Genomic DNA, 23,440 nt, shown 5'->3' with positions numbered 1-23,440 from the left:
CTGACTAGAGTGGCGGTTTCGGCCTGGCTTCGGTGCAAACCTTAGCCAACCCGAAATCCCATTTCTAACACCAGGTTATTGGGCTGTCATATACATTGGGACGAAAGCAAGGCACTGCCGGGGACTAAGAGCACCACAATGGCATGGTTAGGGGCTTCCCAATTAAGGTGGAAATAGGAAAGACTGAAATACTTGTGAATACTGGTAAACAGAAGTTAAGAGAACATTGTGAGAGATAAAATACACCCGCTTATGGCTGGGGTCTAAATAGTCCAAATAAAAACTCTCTTTATTACAGAAAGTGCAGGTGATTAAAATAAAAGCAGCACAACATTTTAACAATCTATTCGCTATGATCCGGTTCAAATTGGCAATTGATTTATTGATTTCACGAAACAGAGAAATGGAATTATTTATCAGGGGTAGCACCAAAATGAGGTAGAAACTTGCAACAAATATGGAGCTTACTGGTTGGCTCATCATCCTGCTCAGCTCAGATACTTAATGCAACACATCAGGATGTCCAAGTTGGGTACACAGAGACAGGCCACACTCCATAAGAGGGGAGGAATAGGAATATTATACACTAACTGCCCAAAAGTTGCTGAGCACATCAACCTTGCCACTCATTCACTCTGATGTGCATTGCACGGGGTGCATAGGAAGCGGAGTGTTAACAGTAGACTAAATGAGGGAGCATCTCTCTAGGACAACAGAGAAGTTTTCATTGATAAATTAAAATTAGCATGGAAAGTAAGGGAGAACAGGGACATAGACCAAATAAACCAGTTTATTAAAGAGGAGCGGTTTAAAACATTTGCAGAAATATTAACGGCTAGGGCGCTCGACCTCGGACCTGGGGATCTGGGTTAGAGTCTCGGTAACGACGCCAAAACCTTCTGTGATTCTGGGCAAATCACTTAATCTCTCCGTGCTTAAAATGAATGTGTGTCCTCATGTAACGTAACAGGTGCTATGTAAAGCGCTCCGATACCCGATTCGGTTCGGGTCCAGTTCGCGCTATATAAAACTCTGCAACAAAAAAAAAATGTGAAGAATATTATCTACAATTCTGGTTTTATTACCAGTTGATACATTATCTGAAAACCGCGCTCAACTCACAATCCATAGTAACAAATACATCAACATTTCTTAAATACTTTCACACATGGGACTATACAAAGGGCTGGTATTGGTGTATATAGAATACTATGTAGTCACATTCTTTCCAAATCGACATCAGCAGACCTCAGAGAACGATTGGCACAGCCTTACATTTAGATTACACAGAGGGAAACTGAAAGGATCATCTAGCCATGCACAATAAAAATTTAAGGGAGATCAGATTTAAGGTTGGATACTTTAAGATTTTACATTTTTGGCATTGGTCAGCACTAAAATTACAGAAAGAAGGTCACAGCCCAAAAGCATTTTATTGGAGATGTAATAAACCCAACATTAATATATTGTGCCTACGTTACTGAGCCAACGTTTGGGCATTCCTAAATGACATTGGGGAGGTCAGATCATCGGTTTATGGAAATGGTAATGCTGCATGAAGCATCAAAGTTACCAGAGAAAACATAGCAACAACGCAGATGGTTCAAAACATTCTTAGCAGTGATCAAATTGGCTATATTGAGGCTATGGAAGATAGACAAAATTCCCTCACTAGGCACATGGTTCCCGGACACATATAACATGGCATTATTCGAAAAAATCATCAACCAAGTAAATTATCAAAAAGATTAATTAGAAGGTGTCTGGGGGGTTGTGTGCCAATTAAGGGCCGCACATAACACTAAGAACGCCATTGGGCAGAGACACAAGGTTTGATGACTTAAGTGAACTTGGACAGCAACAGTGTATTCTGAAAAATGTGGAAAGGATTGATCAAATTTGTTCCTTATCTCCCTCTGGGTTTCTTTCTAGATTGCTTTCTTCTATTTAGTTTTACTGTAAATTGTTTACTCTTTACATACTCCCTGGCTAATTCTTATGGTGGAACAACATGATAACATGATAAAATGCAGGAACAGGAGTATAAATGGCTTAGGCTAAACTGGACTGGCATCTATGTTAAAACGGCTGAGGCCAATTGTGTCTGACTGATCACATGCATGTACGTTTCTTGTTTTTATGGCTCTTACATCTGAGGAAACCCCAATAAAGAATGGAAATACAAAAGAAAGTTGGGTCATCTGCCGTTAGTCCGTGTCATTATGCATTAGGGCACCTCTCTGGCTGGTGTAAGGAAGACTCAGACCAAACCGCCATGAGGGATTACGTCAGGACTTTATTAAAAGGCAGAAAGGTCTTCAAAGTCAATACTCCAGGCTGCAAAATATCAGTTAAAAGGTTAGCTTTTGTGCCCACTGTATGCAACTTTAAATCTAACACCTCGTGGCTTTGTGAACTATAGCTGCAAAGTTGGACTTTCCTCTTTCGTGGGCCCAAAGGGGGATTCGATTCTGTCTCTGGTGACGAATCTAAGGCACTGGCTTTTTGGAGATTAAAATACAAACCAGCACCAGAATAATGAGGGGGGACAACTGGTCTGTCTTCTCATCGTCAAGACCTTGATGAGCATAAGAATCACAGGCAAAAAGGGCCTCATCCTCCTGAAGTACTGCCCCCGAAGCAAGGGAGTAGAAGAAGATTCATCCTCAATCTGGGGTTGTACCTTGGTGATGGCACAGTGTGGAATGGGACGTGCCCTAGACAAAACTATTTTCAAATATACAATCGGATTTGGGGTCTAGTCCAAAATCCTTCACATCTGGAGCCAGTGGAAGCCTATACATGAACAATCGGTGTAGTCTGCGGCTAGGGAGCTGAAGCAGGAAGCCCTGGGTCAGCTTGCTTCAGGTGCGGACCTGCTGGTAGAAGTCAGACTGGAGGCCTTGATGGATGAATGAGGCCTGATGCACACCAGAAGTATCTGGAACAGTCTTAAAGGGCTGCAGGATGATCTCATTTAATGCTTTAATCTGCTGTGGAGTTGAAAATAGCCTTCGAAACTCAGGTCAATTCAGTTCGAGAATCGGAACAAGGCAAGTCGGCCCCCCTGAGTGTTAACTATAAAACATCTTTCTGAAGGGGGAACATCAGGGAGGTCAGAGTTGCACTTGAACCTCAAGGTTTTCTTTCTGACTTCTAGTTCAGCTTCATCTAGAAGTTGTAAGAAGACAATGAACAGGAACGACCTCACAACTTGGAGTGGGACCAACACCCACCTCTTTTACTAAGCTATGTAGAGCTTGACCTCCTGCTCCTTAAGGACCTTTGGATGCTTCAGCAATAATTTATTGCAGGACTTGGAATCAAGTATAGTGTAGAGGCACCAAAAACAGACATTGTGGGGGTCCAAGACCGGCGTCTGCTAGCGTATAATCTTGGCACGGTTGAAACCCAATCATTGGGGTGTGGTCAGACTTAATTGCACATTGAAAAAAAGATTTTGAGACAAAGTGCATGAAGGAAGACCCTACATGAAGTTCTGTGTTGTAATTAATGCTAAGAAAGGGGACCCCTAAAACGAGTACGAAGTACACCTAGACAGGGAAAATACAATAATGTAAAAAATGCTAGGGCAACTTCACAAAAGGACAACTTTTTATGTCATGATTAAAGAGAAAACACAATGGTGACACACAAGAACAAACTATTTGTTTAAGAAAGCGCACAACGTATTTATTTATCTAATGATATTATTCCATTGTTTGGTATTTTATAAAAAGACACATGTAAGATTGAAAAATTATTACTGTCAAACATTAAATATTAGCACAACTCTCGCAGACGCACAACAATCTTACCTCTATCACACAAGACCATACACACTGAGATCACACAGAATATACATAGATTGCCATAGTTAATATGTTACAGTGGATTATCATTATCAGAAAAGGGGGACCGAGGAAACTAATAATTATATTGGGATGAGTTATCCGGTCCTCTAGATTGGAGCAGATGTAAGGATAACTCATCCCAATATAATTAATTATATGAAGCTGATGTTTGTCTTCTCCCTAGTCACACAGTCTGAATCAAATTGGCAAGCTAATTGGTATAATTTGATTTAACACACCCATTGGCCATGGGCTGAATTAGAACAACCTCTTATTCAAATTATCAGTTTTTAGACCCTTTTGAGAAATTCTAATCATTTAATTTGAGAAATACTTTGGATGTTTAGAACCAAGTGGCCATTTGAATTGCAAGTATCCTTCATTGGTTGATAAAACAAAACAACAATCTATCGCAGCATTTTAGTTTTGAGTTTAGAATTAATGTTTTTCCTTCCACAATTGACACCAAACACTCTCTGGCACATATGTGTAACAAGCCAACAAGTTCATTCAAAAACACAGTTGAAATAAACAGAATTCTAACTTGAAGTAAAAATTGAGACTAATCCCACACACAGCTCTAAATAACCATATGTACACCAAGTCTGGCTTTCTCTCCACCAACTCTTGCCACCTGATTCTGATCTGGGCTTCAGGTTTCACTAGTTTAATTGTAAATAAAAATGTTTTTGGTTCTAGTATACATATGATTTTAAGTTAATATTTGCACCAACTACAAAAACCTTGTCAGGTCAATCTTACTTTCTCTTGAAAAGCTGATACTGCAACCAATTTGGAAAGTCACTATTTGAGGAAAGCTACTTAATTCACAGTGGCAAACTAACCAATCAAACTGTCGTAACATTAACTACAAGACAGCCTTTATTTACACAGTGTTTGCAGCAATATACTCTACACATGATGCAATGTAAAGTGCACCTTCTTAAAATGGTAGAAAGGGTGAAGCATACTTCCCTGTCTGTAATCAATAGTGTGCACATAGAGGGGCTAAAGTGGCAGACATTAAAATTAAAACTGTGCCTGCAGGACTGTAAACTGGCTCCCTGTAAAGGGGGTGGAGTGGATCTCTTCCATGCTATTAGCACCTCTTAATCAAAGTCTATTGGATACTGATCCAACCCTTTTAAAATTAGAATTATATCTCATCACACTAATTCATAAGCTGAAAGGTAGCATTTCACATGTGCCTTCCTACAACTTCATACCAAAAAATATTTGTTCTTCAACATATGAGGAATTCTTGGCCCGAAACATGATAACAGATAAAACCAATTCACAACAAAATTGGTCTAAATCTCATCAGGATAAAAAGCCATCTATTTTCATCAAAAATTCTTGATCTAGCATGGAGTACAATAGCAACGTTTTAAATATGCAAGAAAAATGCTATCAAGGGAGAGCTATATTTTAAGAATGCTTCATCTAACCTACAGTTTCAACATTGCATCCTATGTCCTGGACTCATCAAGGAAGGAGACCTGATGCCTGTCAATAAACAGTACATTTTGATCTGCTAACTTGGCTTGTCTCTTGCTACTCCTTTTCGAGTGTTTTCTGGCAAAACCTATGCAGTACTGCAACACTTCTTTAATAAAGAATATAAAATTTTTCAAATGATCCATGTGTTACAGATTGTACGATTGACACATTAGGTCATACAAGAGTTCATACACACATGCATACAAGTGAGAATCCAGACCAGATACTGCTTAAGCATGCATCACGTCACATTCTCCCACACTGTTCTCTGTGTGCGACTTTCAACTGCTGATGTGGCATGTCAGTGCAGATAAAAATGATAAAGATCCCATGTGCATAAAGTCCTCTTACAATGAAAAGACTAGTGTGTGCTTTATATGAACAAACAACCAAATCATTGTGTGTCCAGAAAGTTACTTTCATAAGGTCCACTCAACAAGCTCGGTTTCTTAGATTGCATAAACCAACAATGATCTCCATAAAATACAACATCTGGTCACCACCCATCTGAAAGGAACAATAGCTAGTTAGCCCAGATGTAAAATAAACTCTAACACAGTTAAGTGCATTGTTGACAAACTTTTACATTTTTGTCAGTAAAGCTGAAGTAGTGATTACCGTGCAAAAGGCTTCCGCGCAGCATTTCAGAAGTCTTTGTTCGTGTTTCAAGTAATAAAGGATGATCCTCTTTAGCCAGCTCATTGTTTTGAAGATTATGTCTCAGCGCATCACATGAAACCGACATCGTAGCCCTTTCGCCTGGATGTACAACTCTTGATATATGATGCCGGCTATTAATTGCAAATACCTGCTCCCTGAATGCCACTACAGAGTTCCACCATTCAGATATTAGATTCTTCTTTAATTCAACTCCGAGAGGCCCAAGGCCATGACAGCCATTCAATAGTGTTCCCTTTGTAATTTGCCCTGTTGTAAAAAAGTGTCTGCGTTGGCACAGGTCGAACAACACCTCGCTTGTTCCACAGTCTCCATTGACAGACACTGTATAATTTCTCAGTTTCAAGCAAAGTAAATCATCAAGATTCCACAATTCTGTCTTTAGAATCTGTCTTTGAAAAATCCAGCATGGTAATTTCAAACATTTTCTGATCAACATTATTCATTTCAGGCTAAATTCAATATTAAAAATGACAAAAATCATCTGAGTCGTTCTGTTCGGATTATAGCCAGTTTTGCCATTTTCCATAAAGAATCCAGATCAAATCTGAAAAAAAAAACAAAGAAAACAAGACAATGAATAGTGACTTTGAGAAAGCACTGGAATCAAAACGCCCATGCTAATTCTGAGATTATAATGGCACTTATGCTTTTGCTTAGTATGTTGGAAGGATTTTTAGTTTCCAGTCATTATTCTAGCGTAATTTTGAATACAATAGCTCGGTACTTGTGTATTTGATTTGTGAAGTACGTTTTGGTATAAATAGCAACATCAGATAGCAGAACTTGAACGTCTTTGTTGTGAATCATTCGCACACTGCTGTTAATCCGCAGTTTTTAGATCTACAGAACGTGGCAATTGCTTTAATAAAAATATAAATTCTTCTTCTTTGAAACTTTATTGCGGCTATTACAGCCATAAAAGAACATTTAAAAGTACAGTTTTTATCAATCAGTTAAAAAAGCGAGAAGGTGGTCAATGTGAAAGTTCAAAAATACAAATTACACAAACAATTATGAGTTCACTTTTAGGAACGTTGGCCAATAAATATGCACCAAAGTGGGAAATGTGATTACTATAAATATCTTAAAAATATAATTTAGGGGGGCGTGGCTAGCTGCCAACCAAGATGGCAGCAGAGTAGCGGAGCTCTGTGACCAACGAGCCCTCTCCACTACGATCCGTACACTAATCCGATTGATAGCGGCAGCAAAATCAAGACATCGGACACTCCTCGAGCTCCGGTGCACACGGAGCTTTCCAGTTTTCCTGTACGACGCGCCCACACCGAGATACGCCGTGCTGACATTCGGGGCCTGCTTGGGCGCCAAAGGCCGGGGACTCGCCTAGGAGGCTGCGCCGACAAGACTAATAGCCGGAGAAGGGGGCGGACACCGGGCTGCAGGAAGGTACGTCGGACGGCGTGATAGCTCGAGCCGCAGCCGGAGCAGCACAGGCGCGCACACCCGCACCAGCACACAGCCACGTAGCAGACTCTGGGGTGACTATATCGCGGACCTGACCTGTGGCAGGAGACGCCCGAATTCGGGGCGGGAAGGCACGAGAGCGGCCGCCGGACAGCCCCGCACCCTGGGAGATACACTCTACAGCCTGCCAGCACAATCGGCTAATACTGCACAGCGGAGGCCCAGTAGACATCGCCGGATTTGGGCTCAAGCGCACTGCACCACTGCAAAGACCACTGACACACTGTGTAGGGGGCAGATTTGCTATTTACAACCGCCGTACGCCGCCATCTTAGACAGGGCGCGCGGAACACAGGCATATAGACAGCAGATACCTGGGGCTGCACCAACATCGGAGCCCATTGATTCGGCGAGGAAACATCATATTCGCTGCACATCCCTCCCTCCTCCTCAGCTGATTATATCCAGCGCTATCCACAATGAGTGGCAGGGGAACCAGAGGACAGCAGGCCCCCAAACTAGACAAATTTGCGTACCACAAGGATCCGCCTGACAACGCAAGAGGAGACCCACAGCGCATGCCGCCCCAGCATATGGGAACGCAAAATGACACTGAGAAGATCACATTGCAAGATGTTATGGCGACGCTAAAGATGATGCAGTCGTCGATGGGCACTATATCGACTGATGTCTCCTTAATACGGGCAGACTTCGCGAAAATGTCGGAACGACTAGTAACAGTGGAGAAAACGACCACCGGGCTGGCAAAAGACACGTCGGAGCTTCAACGGAGAGTCCTGCGCCTGGAAGAGGACAACGCCACACTGAAATCCAAACTGGACGACCAGGAAGGCCGCTCCAGGCGCAACAACGTGCGTCTGGTGGGTTTGCCGGAGACGGAAGGCGGCCCTGCCTGGACCTCTACATTGAAGATTTAATCCAAAATCGACTCCAACCCAAAGGTTTGTCGAACTTTTTCTCGGTCGAACGAGCCCACCGTGTGCCCGGAGGGAAGGCCAAACTGGGGGCAGCACCCCGTCCCGTCCTGATAAGGATCTTCAACTTTAGAGATCGCGACGCCATTTTACAAGCAGCACGCACACGCCCACCGATTAGGATCGACAACAGGGAAATTAACTTCTACCCGGACTACACGGCAGCGGTGGCTCAACAGCGGAGAGGCTTCACGGATGTCAAGAAGGAGCTTAGAGCACGTGAACTCAAATACTCTATGCTTTTCCCGGCAAAACTACGCGTCGAATCAGAAGGGAAGACGTGGTTCTTTGAATCGCCACAGGAGGCCCAGGACTGGCTAGAGGGATGGCGACCCGCCAAAGGACCCAGAAATCGTGGCCCGCACCGCGGGAACAGCAATGGAAGCCCACGGATAACCGAAGAGACAGAATAACCAGGAGGCGACGCAGGACAGATTGGTCGGGCTCCTCCCGCTGCTGGACAGGTGCTCCTATCCTCTTGAACTAGAACACCTGAACTCACTCCCTGTTGGGGTGGCGAAGAAGCTGAAGGGCAACCAGTTGAAAGAACATTTATCCCCTGTAGCAGGTAGCCAGCCATGGTAAGATACTGATCGTGGTAACCTGGGCCCATGCAGGTAAGACTTTCTAACCTGGACAGACACTGCATGGTATCATTGGAGTAGGGGCTCGACAATGGACACAGAAGTCTCACCCCCATGAACATTCCTATGAGTTGGGACTTTAAGCACTCTGCTCAGTTGGGGAGGTGGAGGGTTCTTTATCCACCGTGCAGGGAGGCAGGGAGGGGGGAAAAGGGTTTCTACATTCCAAACGTAACTTGTTTTTTGTTCTTAGTTACTGGCTTTAACTATCACTCATGTACACATGCAACATGCATTCAGGCACTTCTGTATACACCACAACACTTCCTCTCAAACATGGCTCGCTCAGGAGAGACACTTGCTGCCTCGACATTGTACAGCACCCACCTGATGGAACGAACTCTGAAGGGCCAACAGTCAGCACCGGATGGTGAATGGCCTACCGCCCCACCACGAACTCGGAAGTCAACTCCTCAATTACACCCGCACGGAACACACTATGATGGGAAGAAAAACACCGGGACCTGATCCCCCAAGGAATAAACTGGTATCCCCACCACTGACGATCATTTCCTGGAATGTGAATGGGTTAGGTCACAAAATTAAAAGAGGGCTCGTCCTACAATACCTTAAACGTAAATCGCCATCAATAGCCCTATTACAAGAGACACACCTGACAGGCATGGCGACTAAGGCGCTAAACCGATGGGGGTTTAAAATGATCACACATTCTGATTTCTCCTCCGGATCCCGAGGGGTTGGTATCCTAATTAACAAGAGTGCTCCACTGATAATTAAAAAGACGTGGGCGGATAATCATGGACGCTTTACAGCAGTCACATGCCAGTGGGAGGGACGAAACTTTAATATACTATCAGTATACATTCCCCCTACACTTCACCAGAGTGCCTTCCATGACTTGGGGAAATTTCTACTCGAGCTCCCGGAAGGGGACCTGATCATGGGAGGGGACTTTAACGCAGTACTCGACACGGCGATAGACCGCCAGCCCCCGCGCCCCCCGACGAAACCCAATCAAATTTTTAGAGACTTTCAGGAAGCGATAGGACTGGTGGACATGTGGCGATTAAAACACCCCAATGACCGACATTACACCTTTCACTCAGGAGCCCATAACAGCCTCTCCCGAATAGACCACATACTAATACTAGCGACACCGCCAGAACAAATTACGGCAATAGAACATTTACCGAGAGGTATATCGGACCACTCGCCAGTTCTACTCACCTACACTGCACACCCCACGAGGCGGCAGAGAATATACCCGATTTACCCGGGCTATTTAAAACACCACAACATTTTCAAGGCTTTAGACACTGCAACCACACACTACTTTGAGGAAAACCTATCATCAGTCGACTCTCCCTCGATCCTCTGGGAGGCATTTAAGACGGTCATTAGGGGGCAGGCCATCTCCACCATTACTAGACACAAGAAAGACCAACGGGAGACAATAGAAGCGCTAGAAGCCGCAGTCTTGACAGCAGAAATAACACATGCAGCAAACCCAACGGATGATACGGCACACACACTCACTATGGCATCGAACGAATACAGAACCTATGCGGAGGAAATGGCCAGGGCTAGATACACAGACACATTACACAGGATCTACGAACTGGGGGACAAAACCGGGAAAATGCTGGCGTGGCTTGAAAGGAGGGAAAGGGCAGACAGGTGGATAGCCCAGTTAACCCTACCTGATGGTACGCATACTTCCTCGCCCCAACAAATAGTGGAGGAACTAGCCTCTCACTACGAAAACATATACACTACACGGAGTAATGTGGCAGAAGAAGAGTGCGCAAACTTCCTACACAACGTACCACTCACCGCTATTTCACAAGATGAAGCACAGGACTTAGAACGAGACCTCACAGCGGAGGAATTGGGAAAGGCATTGGCAGCATTACACACGGGCAAAGCAATGGGACCGAACGGTCTCCCGGTGGAATTATATAAAGCTATGGCACGACAGCTCATCCCTAATATGCTCTCCATGTATAACGACTGCTTATCGAAGGATACGTTATCGGCCGATCAAAGACTGGCCACCATAGTCGCAATTCACAAGCCTGGCAAACCACCCGACCGGACGTCCTCATATCGTCCGATCTCCCTAATGAACGCGGACGCGAAAATATTAGCTAAACTGCTAGCACTGCGACTACAACCGTACCTCACAACTTTAATACACCCGGATCAGTCGGGCTTTATGCCCGGGCGAAACACATCGCTTAATCTGAGACGACTGAATGGGGTACTCCACCGCATCCCTGACCTCAAAGAGGAGGCAGCCATCCTCTCCCTGGATGCAACCATGGCGTTCGACCTTGTAGAGTGGCCATTCCTTTTTGCAGTGCTCAGGAAGATGGGCTTTGGCCCCAAATTTTGTGGTTGGATCAAACTGCTTTACACGGCGCCCCTTGCACAAGTGGTAGCCAACGGCCATACGTCCCGTACGTTTTCTTTAGGCCGCGGTACAAGACAGGGGTGCCCCCTATCCCCCCTTTTGTTCGCCCTCATTTTAGAACCGCTGGCGGTGATAATAAGAACACACCCTGTGGTCCGAGGGATCACCTGGGAAACGGGAGGAGAAGATCGTATATCCCTATACGCCGATGACGTACTAATATACCTTACGTCCCCGGCAACATCAATAGCAGCCCTGTTAGATATCCTCCAGAGCTACGGGGCAGTCTCCGGTTATACCATAAACTGGACGAAATCCCTCTTATATATACTACACGGTCCACTGCCCATGCTCCCCCCTGACTGTCCACTACAAATAGTGTCCAGGGGTTTTAAATATCTTGGAATCTATGTAACTCCACAGGCATCCGTCTTCATGGAAGAGAACCTGCAGAAGCCTCTGCAGAAGCTCAAATCGGATGTAGTGCACTGGCGATCCCTCCCGTTGACACTCCTAGGGAAAGCGGCACTCTTTAAAATGCTCTCGCTTCCACGGTTCCTTTACGCACTACAAAACACCCCATTCCAAGTCCCGCTTACTTACTTTAAGGCAATAGATGCAGAAATATCTACATTGCTGTGGGATGGGAAACCGGTACGAATAGCAAACTCTAAATTAATCCGTAGCTGGTATGACGGGGGGATTGCGCTACCGAGCATCAAATTTTATTACTGGGCTGCACAACTAACGGTAGTTAACCAATGGCTGCACGCCCCACACGATGATCCAGCTTATAGTTTAGATAGGACGTTACTCCCCACAGACCGACTGATGAAGGCCCTCTACACTAATAAACGGCGTCATACGCTCACTGGCCCTACTGCTCGCACAATGCAAATGTGGCACACAGCTCAGAGAGCCTTAGGCTGGGAGGGAGTGCTCACGATGGCCACCCCACTCTGGGACACACGCCGCCTTGGTACCCTAGCTAACACTAAAGGATTCAACAGTGGGACCTCATAGGTATCTCAAAGGTAGGAGACTTGTGGAGTAGAGGCGACATCATCACTTTCGAAGCCCTGCAAGAAAAATACGGAATGGCAGACACCGAACGTTATAGATACACACAAATCAGGCACGCCCTGACAGGTGCCATTCCAACGGGAACGACCCTGGTTGATTCCTCCCCACTAGAGGATAGGCTGCTCACAGACCATCTTGAGAAAAAAGCGCAATCTCACTAACATATCGCAAGTTGATAAACAATCTTCCAGACCCCACAGTGGTCCTACGTAGTAAATGGGAAGTGGAATTAGGAGACATAGGAGACGAGGATTGGCTATACACACTTGCTTCAGCAAGGGACGCGTCCATTCCGTCTAGGCTAAAACTTATACAACTGAAAATACTGCACCGAATTTATTATTCTCGCACCCTGCTACACAAACTAGGTCACATCCCGGAGTCTGGGTGCCTGAGGGGCTGTGGACTCCCAGGCACGTACTTCCATATACTCTGGGACTGCCCCAGGATACATACATACTGGACTGGGGTGCTGTCGGAAATGTCCAACGCAAGCGGGGTGGACATACAACCTGATCCACGATGCTGTATTCTAAACATATGGCCACCCACAGATCTCAACCGGGGGCAACAGACCTGGGCAACACTAGGCATGACTCTAGCAAAGCGAAACATAGCTAGAAAATGGGGATCCGGAAATGTTCCCTCAAGGGCGCACTGGGTTGATGATATGGACGCGGCGATGGTGGCAGAAAAGGCGGTGTTTCTACACAGAGGATGCCCCAAAAAATGGTCCACTATATGGGGCAAATGGAATGAATACAGGGGTGACATTTGCGAAGCACCACAGGAGGTACCTGAAATGACATTAAGTCCATAAGGGGAGAGCAAGGACATACCACGCAGAGCACAGACGTAAGTGCCCTACTGGGGTAGGCAAGGTCACCAGAATGAGTATCAACAAACACTGTTCTGTTGTAGGGACGGGTCTCACGAGGTCTTCCGCACACGCACCACATGAGATCTACCAAGGGGGGGACATGTCAAGGGGCGGCTTATATATCATGAATATATTGAAGATGTTTTGACGGCCACCGTTCGCTGATTACCAAATGTACTATATATTGTAAACAATGAAGATGCCAAACTATGCAGTCTGTATGTACAATAACAAATGTATGTGTACTGTTACACTGAAAAGCCAATAAAAACGGTTTTAAAAAATATATATATATATATATATATATATAATTTATCTGAATAATAAAACCAGTATAAAAATGTCATAAAAACTTGACTGAAGCCCAACCTCACCCAGCAACCAATGGACATTTAACAATCATATGATTCACAAGTGCCTAGGGGGAAAGCCATATCTTGCCTAATCGTTCCGGAAAAGGTAGGTGCGCTACAGATGTGATGTATTCACATTACAGTTATCAAGCAGACCCCTACGCTTAATCCACATGGCAAACAAGAATTTAGAGATCACAACAACAAAATCCCGGGTCTGTATGCGTTTTTAAAATCCTAAAGATTCCTAGATAATTTCTAATGCCCAGGTTTCTGCACAGTTGAATCACCCACCTAGATCTAGGGCTCTTGTAAGCCGGACAAAATAGAGCCACATGGATCACTTTTTCCTCCTCCTCTAAGCAGCCAGGGCAGGGGCGACCAATGCTACCTGCCCACTTGTTGGTTCTTGGGTATAGTGGGAGGGTCCCATATCTAAATTGGAGGAACAATTTTTTTGCCAAAACAGTTTGTATGGTATCTACAACCTGCTCAAACTTATATTGACACTTAAAGTCAAGGAACCCATATGTTAGACTGGAGGAGTCAACCGTCTGGACTATACACGACAGATTGGATTCCTTCATGGCGCTAGCTAGAGATTTCTTTGAGATTTCTGGACACGTTATTTCGGGTGCAGTCCATAAGTCTTCCCTGCTCATAGCTCTAAAAGTATCTCTTATAAAAGCCAACCAGGGGATTCTACCCGCCCCTAGTGTGGGCAATACCGCTTTAAGTTCATCCCTATAGTGGGCCAATTCCGGGGTACTCCAGAGCCTACGCCAGTACATCAATGGGCGCGAAGATATTAGATCGTCTATAGGGCAGATGCCCAGGTCCATTCTCAATGGTACTAGATGAGTGTTCTTGGGCAGAGTTAGGATCTGTCTCATAAATTTATTTTCAGTTACTGTGAGGGCATTTGCAGAGCGATGGCCCCACAGTTCTGCCCCATATAATGTGGACCCCCTAGCCTGTACTTTAAAAATTTCAACTGGCGGGCTGATAGCCTTTGAAACAGAAGTTTTTGGGAGTTTTAGAATCCCTCCAATGGCCTGGATTAGTTTTAAGTTAGCCTTGTTGATTTGTGAATCCCACCCCATTATGTCGTTAAGGGTAAGTCCTAAATATTCGAAGATGGAGACCCTCTCTAGCGTTCTACCATCCATTTTAGGGTGTGGGCAATTGGTGGTATTTGCGTAAAAAAGACCATATATTTGGTCTTTTTAATATTAATCACCAAATTCCTCCTCTTGCAGAATTGACTAAATTCATCTAGGACACGCTGCATCCCCATTGGAGATTTTGAGAGGAGCAGAGTGTCGTCTTCGAACATCAGTGCAGGGATTTTGCGATTCGCCAATTTGGGTGGGTCAATATCCTTGACGGCGAGAAGGTCTTCGATTAACCCGTTGAGAAAGAGGGGAAAAAAGGGTTGGAGCAAGAACACATCCCTGCCTCACCCCCTTCTCAACGGGAAAGCGAGATGTCAAATTCCCATTTTTGCCAAACCTCACCTGGGCAAAGGTTCCCTCATGGAGGCGCCTAAACTGGTGACATAAATACGGGGGTGCAAAAAGGGGGTGGCAGAGTGGGCTAAAGAACGGTGATGGATCAAACCCAGCTCTTTTGACTGGCTGTGAGTGTTTGATTGGTTCAGATGCTCCGTCCATCACCACCCCCTTTTGTACCGCTTTGGCCACCATAAGTGTGGCAGGGTATGCTCAGACGTGAGTCCCTTGCTCACTTTGCCACTGGATTCAAGCAAGCCGGACTGAAGACGGCTGTAATGCCAGAAACCGGTCCTCGGAAGCTTGTTTCCGGTCCAAGGAAGGCATGGCTTGGCAGTGCGGGCTGGACTGTTCCCATGAGGCACAGGGTCAGACTGATTTGCATATAGCCGTGTCTGAACTGGGGTGGCAGAGTGGGCTAAAGAACGGTGATGGATCAGATCTTTTGACTGGGTGTGAGTGTTTGATTGGTTCAGATGCTCCGTCCATCACCACCCCCTTTTGTACCGCTTTGGCCACCATAAGTGTGGCAGGGTATGCTCAGACTTCAGTCCCTTGCTCACTTTGCCACTGGATTCAAGCAAGCCGGGCTGAAGACGGCTGTAATGCCAGAAACCGGTCCTCGGAAGCTTGTTTCCGGTCCAAGGAAGGCATGGCTTGGCAGTTCGGGCTGGACTGTTCCCATGAGGCACAGGGTCAGACTGATTTGCATATAGCCATGTCTGAACTGGGGTGGCAGAGTGGGCTACAGAAAGGTGATGGATCAAACCCAGATCTTTTGACTGGGTGTGAGTGTTTGATTGGTTCAGATGCTCCGTCCATCACCACCCCCTTTCATAAATACGGGGGGGCCCCCATGTCTAACAAGATGCCCCACAGCTGATCGCGATCCACCATGTCAAATGCGGACTTTAGATCCACGAACGTGAGGTACAAACTTCCACCCTCCAAACCTATGTGCTTCCAGTGTATCAGTTGTAACCTGAACAACTGGTCGATAGTCAATGTTTTACTTCTAAAGCCAGCTTGGAGGGGGGTTAAAATATCCTGGTCCTCCATCCATTCGTGGAGTCTACCCAACAACAACCTAGCATATATTTTTTGGGACACGTCAATAAGGCTAATAGGCCTATAATTTATAGGGTCAGTTGAAGATCCCTTTTTAGGTCGAGCTGGTGTTAGCAGCGCGAATCGCTGCATCCAGCGAAGCCTCTTTTGTTATCCACTTGCTGGGAATGTTGGATAGGGGATGGGCACGCGCAGGTGATTTCACCATGTGTGCGCGCACGTTCACCCACGCGCCGTGCACATCTCCTGTCCCAGATTCCCAGCAAGTGGATAACACAGACACACACGCGCACACACACCCCACCCCACCCCACCCCACACCCCTCACCGGGCACACGCGGGGCTTCCCTCACTGGGTGGGCGGGCACCTGCAATGTGCCCCTACACCCCCCTCTTCACAAACGAACACAGGGGCCCCACTCACCGGGTCTGTCGGACTCCTCTCATCCCGCCGTGGTGGCGGCTACACGGGTTGGTAGGCGGCGGGGGCAGGCACCGGCAATGTGCCTCGAGCCCCCTCCGCTTCTCTCCCCAGACTCCTTGCGGCTGCGGTCCAGGCTCAGCAGCAGGCGGGGCTCTCCCTTAGCACGGGAGCCCCGCTGGGTCACACGCTTGCTCCCTTCTCTTCACAGGAGTGCGGGGTAGGCTCCCGTCCGCTTCCTGTCTGTGCTGGTGGCCCCGCCCTCAAGCAGGCAGTCCCGGGCAGTTCCGCTTGCCTTTCGGTGTCTCGCCCAGCACCCGAGACGCGGCGGTGAACTTTCTTGGTTGGGCTTCTTTTGGCCTTCATTGGACAATCTGATGTGGCTGCCTTCACTGTCGGAACCAGCAATGCTGCTGGAAGCGGAGGAGAGAAGCAGCAGCGGCGCTTGCAGCTCACGGGCGTGCACAGGCGGGCTACATCGGGTTAGTACTGTTTCCCACCTGTTGAAATGTTCATTACCGCGGAGTCCCGTCGTCGGCAGCCCCACACTAAATATTGCATTTCATGGAATCCTTAGAAAAATGCAGCGTGCAGAGACTATAGAAATATCACATTCCATTACATAGGTCTTCGAGCTCGGCCTGTCGGAATGTTGAAATGAGGAGCATTCTGTGGTGAAAGGCTGCGCCAGCGTTTCACTGAAGTGGGCTGGAATGGTTGGGTATCTGTTTGCAGAGGCCAGCAGCGGTCCTGTGCCAGGTGCAAGGATTACAACCTCCTATTCTTTCTGTGCATTCTGGTACTTGTAGTCCTGAATACATTACTGGTTAGGTAAAGCTAAAAGTACCAGAATGCAACGAAATAAACAGGTTTGGTGAACTTCTGCTGCCTGACGTTTGATAACTTTAAATATCCGGGCCACTACAACCACAAGTCAAATTTTGTTATAAACTAATTATCAGCGTAGAATGAGTATTTTAGATATGCTTCTCATCTTAATACAAATTACACTCTAAAAAGATGTATTACATTCACGTATCACGGTGTGGTATCCGTCACAATTACCACTATGGCCAGGATGTGCAACCAGTGTACCCTCGTCAGCAGTGCAAATTGTGTTGCACATGGGAGCTCAAGATGCACACGCTGTGTGTGAGTAGTTTTCTCTCCTGCATTCTGGTACTGGTAATTTTGCTTTTTCCATTGTAAATACTAGGAAACAGTTTGCTAGAAAAAAAACAGTACGACTCTACTACCTTCTCGCACAGGACAACATGATGTCTCTGATGGCAGGAGTTAGACACAGGTTAGAATTTATGGAGCAGAAACAGCTGGAAAGTAGGATTCACTCTGTTCATGTGAACATTAGAGGGGAATGGCTTCCCTCCATATATGATTCTGTATTAACCCCTTCCATGCTGCCGTCGGCCAATGGCCGACGCGGCCCCGTCCGCAAAATCGCGGGCGCAGTAGAAGGGTTAAGTTGAATGTGGGCTTTGGCTGCTTGGAGCGTTTCGATTTGCCTCCTTAACGTTTTAATTAACCTTCATAAAGCTGCTGTGTAGTTTGCACAGATGTAACTGCTTCGACTAACGTGCATTTTAATCTCCTACCTGTCTCCATGGTATAGGGCCATGGCCTCACCCTAAATCAGCATTGCCAAAGCCTATAGGTCTTGCCTTTGGGCCCTACTTATACCAAACGTATTGAAAAAAAACAGGAAAAAGCATAGCATACGTCTTCTGTACCTAACTAGCTATAAACTGACAGTTGTGTGCTTAAGTGGAATAGGAGGTGGATGGACTATCTATCGCCCTCTATCTATCTATCCATCGCCCTCACTCTATCCATCTATCTATCTATCACCCTCACTCTATCTATCTATCTATCTATCGCCCTCACTCTATCTATCTCCCTCCCTCTATCTATCTATCTATCGCCATCACTCTATCTATCGCACTCACTCTATCTATTGCATCATCACAGCATCACTCAGCACCACCACCGCATCACTCAGGGGCACCACAACACCACTATGCGCTACCACAGCATCACTGAACGCCACAGCATCACTCGTCCCCACCACAACATCACTCAGCGCCACCACAGCATCAATGTGTGCAACCATTCGACAACAACTGGTTCAAATATGTTCTCACAATGTTTCGAGCTTTATTACAAATGTCACAAAAAGATGTTAATATTTCACTTCTGTTCTTGGATTTTCGTCACAATAAAATACACTGAACATAATCTTCACAAGAGTTATTTACAAAAGTTTAAGCTATTGCCATTATAAATGACAATAACTTGCATTTAAGTATTAATTATTTAAAAAAATTAAAGTCATTGTTATTTGTAATATCAATACATCTGAGTCACGTAAATACAACACATATAGCATTACAAATGCTATAGGTGTCACATTTGCGAAAGTTAAAACTATTGGCATTGTAAATGACAAAGCTATTAATTTCGCTATTTTCAAAACCAACGCATAAATAAAGAAATTGTAATTTACAATACCAATAGCTCAAACTTTCCTAATGCGAGACCTATTGCATTGCAAATGCTTGTTATAGATGGGAATAATCTCTGCCTCACCCCATGTTAAGGGCGGCGGCAGCCCATTGAGAATTGCATTAAAAAGCGATTGTAAATATGGGACCCACACTACTTGTTAGCTTCTGTACAGGTCCCCAGGGATTCTATCTAACCATGGGGCCTTGTTAGGTAGTACCTTTGCGATGGCAGCGAGCACCTCTGTCAGGGAGCAGATTGGCGAATCCCCGGGAGGAAATAAAATGTGGGCTGTGGATATGCTCCCGTTAGTGTTTAGATCTTCTTTTGGGCTTGAGTATAATTCCTTAAAATGAAGACGCCGAGCTTCCTCACTAATATTGGGCTCGATGGTGGTTATGCCCTCGGCTCGTCCAGTATGGACTAGGTTCCAAAAGGCCTGTGAGTCTTTGTCATCTAAAACACTTTTTATTGCCTGCCATCTTTCTTTTTCCCACTCTGTTTTCGCATGTAAAATTGTTTTCTTAAAAAAAGACCTACTATCCCTGATACATAGACTGTCTCCCTTTTTTAGACATATCATTAGTGCTCTTTTTGCATCCCTGCATGCCGGGGTGAACCAGAGGTTCTTTCCTCTTGGAAGGCGATTCTCAGTAGGTTTGTTATTATAAAAACAAGGGTGCCAGGGTTGTAACCAATTCCTGGTGTACATTTCCCATCTCTACATCATCTACCTCACAGGATCCAGTTCATATCAAAAGGCTTGCCTTTTCCAGCAAAGGAAGAACAGAAGAATACATGTCCATTATCGTGTCTGGGGACCGTGTTATTACCCCCCATTGGATACGCCGGCCTCCATCTACCACTATTAAGTTATCAGAGTGGTCTTTTCCTGTGGCTTGCCCCGCTTCTAATACTTTTACTTCTAGTTACCAAACCTGAGGATTATGATCACTTTCCATTCGTGAAAGGACACGGAACTTAGCAACTTTGTGCCAAATTTCGGTGCTTACTAAAATATAGTCGATTATGGATTCCTGGGCAACTTTGTTAAATGTATAGTGCCCAGGAATATCATCTGGGAAGCGCCCGTTGCATGCCCTCAGTGAGTGGGTAAGTGTTAAGGAGGTCAATTGGAGGACCAGAGGGGTCCATCCCTTTATTGGGTATGCGTTTGCCACGGGGATTGATAGAGTAGTATCTTCCTCGGAGGTGATCGATAGCGACAACCCATTAAGGGGTTCAAAATGGCAATTGAAATTGCCACCTATATAGAGGAACTTTCCCCGGGAGTGAAGCAAGTAGGGCTGCCAAATGGTCCAGGGTGGGAGATGTATACCCGTGTTTAGCTGGCCTGGAGTATACATTAATAATGGCCAGATCTAATTGACCCACATTGGAGATGAAAATACATAGGATGTCCGGTGTGTTGGTTTCTATTCGCTTCATAGTGTACCCTAGGTGTGTACCCACCCAGATACATAAGCCCCCTGACGGTCTGCCTCTTACGCCTTTTACTGCTGGCTCACTAAGAGTTGTGAAACCTGCTCTATGAAGGGAATTTAGAGCCCAGGTTTCCTGGAAAAGGCAGATCTCGTGGGCATCCACGAAGTTACCCCAATCCGGCTGATCCAATTTGCCCAGTAGTCCAGCTATGTTCCATGACATAAACTTAAGGCCCTTTGAGCTTGCTTCCGACTCTCCCTCGGGGATTGGTTCCAGTTCTTGCCCCCCTAAGTTTACCAACAATCCTGGGCTGTTATCAGAAGGCGTGGGGGTTGAGAATACGTACCCTCCTCGCCAAATCTTACACTATTAGGTTTGGAGTCGACAACCATATTGCCCGTGACCTCACATTTCCCAGATACACTATTTCCCTTTCTTTCTCTATGGCCCCGTATAACCCTTCGTTCTGACAGTTGTCCTAAGGACTCAGCCCCCATAGGCATAGTGGAATCACCTAACTGGTCGGGCAGGTCTGATAGGATATACAGTTTGGCGCTAGTCAGTCAACCATGTCCAAGGCACTATATCTGTTTCTTAGGGAAATATTCGAGACAAATCCAAAGCCATCAGGGCCATCTTTATAGTTGGGGATTCCTAATGGAGGTCGCCCCTCCCGTGTCTTTTCCGGTGTGCAAACAACTCCACAATTGGTGTGTCGGTGTAAAAATAGGTAAGGTCCAGTGGCTGTATGGAAGTTCTTGAATTTAGGTTTAACCCCTCACAGATATGGCGGACTGCCCGTCTATCTCTAAAGTTAACTACTATGCAATTGCCTGGTATGTCTTTCTTCCTCCTACCTACCCAACATACTCTACGGACTAAAAGGTGTATGATTCCACACTACCCTCAGATAGACCCGGAACCCCTGCTAAGACAACCACATAAGGTACTGACTCAGGGGCAAGTCAATGTGCATCGATATATTCTCTTGGTTAGGAAGTCCTCTAATGCCCCCTGTGTAATTGTATTCTCTTCCGATCGTTGGAGTCGATCTCTCCCTCCCCGGGGAGGGTGTGGGGGGGGAGATCTCGAATTTCCAATGGGGCTCCTCCATTGTCAACGATGTGGCTTGCTTCCTGGTTCCCAGTTATGATTACTTCCTTCAATTCTAGAGCATGGATGACGGAGGTCTAATTAATATTGTCCGTGGCTCTATTGCCATTCGTTGTTCTGTCCTTATCCTGGCCTTTCACTAGGGAATTCCTTTGGGTGTCGTCTGGGTTGGTTATAGTCAAATGTCCTAATTTCTCCAACCTCTCCTCGATCAATAGTAGTCTGTCTAATAGAGGTTGTAGGGAGGAGGTAATAAGGCCACCACTCGTTGACCAAAACCCCTCATCCGCTGACAAAGGGCCAGCAGAAGGGGACGTTGATAAAGCTACAGAGGGTATGTTCTCACATGAAGAACCTGGGGTTAGGAGTGGATCTGTAGTACGAGCTCCATGCTTATTTAGTTTGGGCATTTTAGGATTTTTCCCCCTTAGTGTACCCCCTCAATGTTTCTTCTTTGGGATTGCCCCCCTGTTCTGAGCAGATTAATTAGACAGGCGTTTTGGGGACACCCCCGCTGTTGCATAATTGTTTGCCTGGGCACCAATCATTGGTCCCAGAATGTTGTTGCATTCAGATGTACCCAAATGTTCGGACTCCCCTTCAATCAAAGCATGTTCCCCCTCCTGTGATTGAGGATTACGATTTGTGCGGAGAGCTCCTGTAGCTTTGGTCTTACGGTTCACCCTATCGGGGGTTCGTGCCAACATCAAGTCACCCATTGATGAACGTTTGGCAAATTCTAGTTCCTGGGAAACACGACGCTCGGTGACAGCAATTTCATGGGCCAGCACGGAAGTAGCCCTTGTAATGAATTGGTCCAAAGTCCCGGCTACATGCCCACCCAAGGGGGCTTTCCTGCCCTTTCCCTCGCGACCAGGCAATAAAACCAGATTAGACATGTATTTCTGAGGGGAAATAGAATATTACTTCGTACTAGTAGTTAAATAATTGTTAACTAATCTTGCATCCGTGGGGGAAAGAGTGGGGGCCCAGCCCAGCCTCCACCAGGCTCCAACGGCGCGCGCCTGTGCGCGTTCCGCGCAGTGGGTGCCGGAATCAGTTAAGTAGACGCAGAGGGAGGAGCTTGATGCGCCTCAGGTGTTCCAGGCGCAGGGCTGATGGGTCACATAGTCCTCGCGTCGGCGTGGGGACAGGGAGTAGGAAGGCGGTCTCCCTCGTCTACACCCCGCAAGTACGTCCACAAAATCCTCCCAGCAGGCAGGGCTCGAGAAACAACAGTCACCCTCTGTGGAACCTTCACGGTGAAGCGGCACCCACGGAGCGGGTGCCGCGAGAGGTTAAGTGCCTGTGGGGCTGATGCGCCTCAGGTGTTCCAGGCGCAGGGCTGATGGGACACGTAGTCCTCACGTCGGCAGGGGGGCAGAGAGTAGGATGGCGGTCTCCCTCGTATACACCCCGCAAGAAAGTCCACAAAATCCTCTCAGCCGGCAGGGCTCGAGAAACAACAGTCACCCTCTGTGGAAACTTCACGGCGACCGCGAGAGGTTAAGTGCCTGTGGGGCTGATGCGCCTCAGGTGTTCCAGACACAGGGCTCATGGGACACGTAGTCC

General features: G+C 46.2%; 1 protein-coding gene across 1 annotated transcript in view; it reads right to left on the bottom strand.

Moving 5' to 3' along the window:
- The window catches only part of POLG2 (DNA polymerase gamma 2, accessory subunit), a 378,043-nt gene that overhangs the window by 311,669 nt on the left and 42,934 nt on the right, over positions 1–23,440 (bottom strand). The window contains exon 2 of the mRNA XM_078654341.1: positions 5,973–6,579. Within this exon, the coding sequence (XP_078510467.1) occupies positions 5,973–6,471 (499 nt within the window). The 5' untranslated portion in view covers positions 6,472–6,579. The remainder of the gene's footprint in view (positions 1–5,972; positions 6,580–23,440) is intronic.

The sequence above is a fragment of the Lissotriton helveticus genome, chromosome 7, assembly GCF_964261635.1.
Source record: "Lissotriton helveticus chromosome 7, aLisHel1.1, whole genome shotgun sequence".
Taxonomy (NCBI): Eukaryota; Metazoa; Chordata; class Amphibia; order Caudata; family Salamandridae; genus Lissotriton; species Lissotriton helveticus.
The sequence above is the reverse complement of the archived record's forward strand: the minus strand, read 5'-3'. Positions and strand labels throughout refer to the sequence as shown.